At 56.2% G+C, this 5,346-nt stretch overlaps 1 protein-coding gene across 1 annotated transcript in view; it reads left to right on the top strand.

Annotated features, from left to right (window-relative positions):
- Positions 1-3,187: 3,187 nt before the first annotated feature.
- Positions 3,188-5,346, top strand: part of GIPR (gastric inhibitory polypeptide receptor) — a 23,500-nt gene continuing 21,341 nt past the window's right edge. Inside the window, exons 1-3 of the mRNA XM_011963155.1 lie at positions 3,188-3,259; positions 4,307-4,406; positions 4,980-5,087. Coding sequence (XP_011818545.1) covers positions 3,188-3,259; positions 4,307-4,406; positions 4,980-5,087 — 280 coding nt within the window. The remainder of the gene's footprint in view (positions 3,260-4,306; positions 4,407-4,979; positions 5,088-5,346) is intronic.

Here is a 5,346-nt window from a genome sequence, read left to right as displayed (position 1 = left end):
GAACCTGGGAGCGGGTAGGTTACAGCGCTCAGGTTACAGCTGAGATTGCGCCACTGCACTCCAGCCTAGGTGACAGAGCCAGAGTCCGTCGCCAAAAAAATTTTTTTAAAAGCCATAGCATGGCCCAGCAGTGGCTCACGCCCGTAATCCCAGCACTTTGGGAGGCTGAGGTGGGCGGATAGCTTTCTGCCCAGGGGTTCAAGACCAGCCTGGGTAACATAGCAAAACCCCATCTCTACAAAAACATACAAAAATTAGCCAGACATGGCGGCCCACACCTGTACTCCCAGCTACTTGGGAGGCTGAGATGGTAGGATCACTTGAGTCCAGGAGGTTGAGGCTGCAGTGAGTTGTGCTGCTGGGACAGTGCCAGTGCAATCCAGTGAAAGACTGAGACCCTGTCTCAAAAAAAAAAAAAAAAAAATTGAGGGTTCAGACACAGTGGCTCATGCCTGTAATTCCAGCACTTTGGGAGGATGAGGCAGGCAGGTCACAAGGTCAGGAGTTTGAGACCAGCCTGACCAACATAGTGAAACCCTACCTCTGCTAAAAATACAAAAATTAGCTGGGCATGGGGTGCTTGCCTGTAGTCCCAGCTACTCGGGAGGCTGAGGCAGGAGAATCACTTGAACCTGGGAGGCAGAGATTGCAGTGAGCCGAGATGGTGCCACTGCACTCCAGCCTGGGTGACAGAGTGAGACCCTGTCTCAAAAAAAAAAAAAAAAGTTGAAATTATTTTTTAATAAAATGGTAGGGCATGGTGTCTCATGCCTGTAGTCCCAGCTGAGGCTGAGGTGAGAGGATCCCTTGAGCCCAGGAAGTGGAGGCTGCAGTGAGCTATAATTGTGCCAGTGCACTGCACTCATAAATAAATAAATAAAATTTAAAACTGATTGTATGGGCCGGGTGTGGTGGCTGTCACCTGTAATCCCACCACTTTGGAAGGCCAAGACATGTGGATCACCTGAGGTCAGGAGTTTGAGACCAGCCTGGGCAACATGGTGAAACCCCATCTCTACTAAAAATACAAAAATTAGTCGGGTGTGGTGGTGTGTGCCAGGAATCCCAGCTACTTGGGAGGCTGAGGTGGGAGAATTGCTTGAACCCAGGAGGCGGAGGTTACAGTGAGCTGAGATCGTGCTACTGCACTCCAGCTTGGACAACAGAGGGAGACTCTGTCTCAAAAAAAAAAAAAAAAATGTATGTCTGCAAGTAACCACACTACTGCATACTGCATATATTTATTTCATGACAATCCTTCCTTGAACCCCTGCTCTGAATGATTCTGGGGACCCAGTGGTGACCCAGATGTCCTGGCTCTGCCCTCCCGGGCCACACAGGCTAGCAGGGCAAGAGTGTTTGTGATGAAAGCCAGTGATTGCGTGAATGTGTGTGTGTGATTGACAGTGTTGTTGGAATTGTGGGACACTATGAGTGTTACTGTGTGTGTGCAGGAGTCCATGGCCCTGGGTGTGTGACTGTGTTTCACTGTCAATGACTGTCAGCCTGTGAGTGAGAGACTGTGGCTGTCTGGGTGTGACCGTGGGACTGTATGGGTGTGATTGAATGTGTGACTGTGTGAGTAACAGCTTGTGAAGTTCTATGACTGTGCCTTTTCATGGCTCAGCCTATGGGATTGTGTGTGACACTGCATGTTTGATTGAGTGACTGAGGCTGTGGGAATGAGTGGCAGTTGGGGGTGGGTACCTGTGGGTGGGACAGCATGAGAGATTGTACACATTTGGTGCAGGGGTCCTCAGGACGATAAGGACCATTCAGTAACTGCCCTCACTCATGACCTTGACTACTGCCCCCTGCTCGGCTCTCTGCCCCAGAGCTCCCCACTTCCGTTCCCTGTCCCGCCTTGGCCCCGCCCCCTCCCACCACCCTGGGCTGCCAGTGTCTGTCACCTCTCCCAGAGCTCAGACGAGGCAGTGGAGGCAGCGGTGGCAGGGGGCTGCAGGAGCAAGTGACCAGGAGCAGGACTGGGGACAGGTGAGGGCTCCCCAATCTCAGCCCATTCTCCCTGCCCCCTTTGACGCCTCAAGTCTCTGGCACTCTCCCTCTCTGCTTCTCTGCCCCGCCTTTGTCTCTCTGTCTCTGTGCCCACCACAGTCTCTGCTCATCTCTGTCTCTTGATGTCTCTGTCTGCGTGTCTCCATCTCTGGTTAGCTGCTAGATAACTTCTCTTTCCCCGGCTCTGTCTCCCTCCACGTCCCTGCCTCCTCTTTGTCTCCTAGCCCACATTTGTATCTCTTTCTCCGTTTGTTGTTTTCTGGTCTCTGGCTGGGGGTCTCATTCTGTCCCTCCGTCTCTGCGCCTCTCAGTCTTTATATTTCTGTCTTTTGTGTCTGTGACGTCGTTGTCTGTCTTTCTGGGGCTGGACCTGAGATCCTCTCTGCTTCCCTCTTTCTCTACGTGGGGCCGCGGGGCCGCGGGTGAGTGGCTGTTGGGCGTTAGATAGATGGATTTCCAGGCATCTGCACACCTAACCCCGGATCCGTCGCTTCTCTAGTCCCTCAGTATTTGGATGCTGGAAAAGGGTTATTCCACTTACTCTGGGCTTTATCTACCCCCAGCGGGGAAAGTTTTATAAGGTTGGGTTCCTATCTGTGCTAGAAAACCCTTTGGGCTTGGAGAGTGGGAGCTCGGATGGGCGTTTCAAGTTCTCCACCAGGCTGTGGGAACTCAGATGGGCGTTTCAAGTACCCCACTAGGGGTTACTGAAAACCTTCAAGTTTTTCAGTTCCCCATAGAAAAGGGGGCTAGGCTGACGGTTTCTACTCCCTCCTCTCCAAGGCTGTCCCCCGGTTCCCAGGAGTCTGTAGGTCCAGACTCGCGGTGACACTGACACTTCCGCCCAGCGTAGCTCTAGGGCAACCGCCCGCTCAGCAAACACCCCCCTTCCACCTTTGCTGCCCCAGCAACAGTCAGGGGCGGCCGGGGAATCACTTAAGGGGCCCCGCCCACCACTGGAGTCCCACCCACTCCTGTGCCTCTCCCTCCGCGCAGATCATCACGCCTGGGAGTTGGGGGAGCGGGTGTGCTGCCTCGGAGTCCGCGTGTGTGAATCCTTGAGGCGGGGTGACGCTGGGGTTGGAGTCGGAGGGCAGAGGTGCTGACCCTGTCCTGGGACCCTCCGGGCCTGATCGCTCCTACACGAACCAGACCCTTCGCTGCCCTCAGGATGACTACCTCTCCGATCCTGCAGTTGCTGTTGCGGCTCTCACTGTGGGGGCTGCTGCTCCAGAAGGCGGAGGTGAGGACGCGAGAAGCCAGAGGAGCTCCAGGCTTGGAGGGAGGTATGGGGACGGTTTTAGGGCTTCCCTCGTCCGGGCGCGGTCGCTCACGCCTGTAATCCCAGCACTTTGGGAAGCCGAGGCGAGTGAATCACCTGAGGTCAGGAGTTCGAGACCAGCCTGGCCAACATGGTGAAATTCCCTCTCTACTAAAAAAATACAAAAATTAGCCGGGTGTGGTGGCGGTCACCTGTAATCCCAGCTACTCGGGAGGCTGAGGCAGGTGAATCACTTGAGCCCGGGAGGCAGAGGTTGCAGTGAACCGAGATCGTGCCACCGCACTCCAACTTGGGTGACAGAGTGAGACCCTGTCTCAGGAAATAAAGAAAAAAGGCTTCCTTTAGCGCAAAGAGAGTTTCAAGACTGCCCCGCTTGCCCAGATTCAAGTTGTTGGGTGGTATTTTGTTTGTTTGTTTTCTTTTTTTGAGACAGAGTTTCAGTCTGTCACCGAGGCTGGCATGCAGTGGCATGATCTCAGCTCACTACAACCTCGGTCTCCCGGGTTCAAGCGATTCTCCCGCCTCAGCCTCTCAAGTAGCTGGGATTACACACGCACTCCACCACGCCGGGCTAATTTTTGGATTTTTAGTAGAGACGGGGGTTTCACCGTGTTGGCCAGGCTGGCCTCGAACTCCTGGCCTCAAGTGACCCACCCTCCTCGGCCTCTCAAAGTGCTGGGATTGCAGGCCTGAACCACTGCGCCCGGGCCCAGATTCAAGTTTTGATTATTGTTTCCACTCCCTTTTTCCCCCCAACAAATCTTCCTGATAATTTCCAGCCACCCCCTCCCCAATTTTCTTGAAGGTTTTCAGTCTCCCATAGCAACTCCATTGGGTGGCTTCCAGGCACCCCACCCCAAAACTTGGAACTGGTTTCCAAGCCACCAAAGACTCCCGAGTAAAACGCGACAGCCCCTTGAAGTCTCTGGGGCGCTTCTGGCCCACATGGAACTAGCAGCCTGGGAGCGGGGGTCCGTCTGGGGGGTCCTCCCTTCTTTCTTTTCCTAGACAGGCTCTGAGGGGCAGACGGCGGGGGAGCTGTACCAGCGCTGGGAACGGTACCGCAGGGAGTGCCAGGAGACCTTGGCAACCGCGGAACCGCCTTCAGGTGTGACCAGGAGGGCTGGGGACGCTGAGAGGGGTGGGCTTGGAGTGGGCTGGGGTGGGCCTCGGGCAGACGGGCAGCCGCGGAACCGCCTTCAGGTGTGACCAGGAGGGCTGAGGCTGAGAGGGGTGGACTTGGGGTGGGCCTCGGGCTGACGGGCGGAGAAGAAATCTCGGGGCGATGTGGGCTGGAGAGGCCCGGGGGCTGACCTGAGCGTGGTGGGAACTGGGGCAGGACCACAGTTCCTTCGGAAGGCCTGAGAAGAAGCTCGAAATGGGTGGAGCCTTGGGCGGGGCCAGCACATAAACTTTGAAGGGGGCGGGGTTTGGGATGGAGACTGACGGACCCCTCCAGGTGGGACGATCTGGGGAGGGGACTTGTTTCGTGGGAGGAGCCCAGAGTGGGCAGGGAGAGGGGCGGAGCTTTGAGGCTGGAGGGAGGAGCTTGTGGACCAGCCGGGACGAAACGACCTCCGAGTGGGCGGGGCTAGAGCCGGGCTTGGTGTGGCCGGCGGAGAAGCACTGGCCCACTGCGCAGTAGGTCCACTGGGCACCTGGCCCTCATGCCCTCTCCCAGGCCTCGCCTGTAACGGGTCCTTCGATATGTACGTCTGCTGGGACTATGCTGCACCCAACGCCACTGCCCGTGCCTCCTGCCCCTGGTACCTGCCCTGGTACCACCACGGTGAGGGCCCTGGGCCCAGAGCCCTCCCCAGATACAAACAGCTGCTAACCTTTGCCCCCAGACTCCTACGTCCGAGTCCCGCAGCTCACCTGCACCCCTCTCCTGCTCTTCTTTGCCCCCTACTCCTTTCCAGCAGGCTGGGTTTCTCCTGTCTGTCCAACTCTGACTCTCTCACATAATGCAGCTTCTCTGTCTCCATATCTCTTTCTATTTATTTATTTGGAGACGAAGTCTCGCTCTATCGCCCAGGCTGGAGTGC

Source organism: Colobus angolensis, unplaced genomic scaffold, assembly GCF_000951035.1.
Source record: "Colobus angolensis palliatus isolate OR3802 unplaced genomic scaffold, Cang.pa_1.0 Scaffold60, whole genome shotgun sequence".
NCBI classification, from domain to species: Eukaryota; Metazoa; Chordata; class Mammalia; order Primates; family Cercopithecidae; genus Colobus; species Colobus angolensis.
This window is presented reverse-complemented; position numbering and strand designations above follow the sequence as displayed.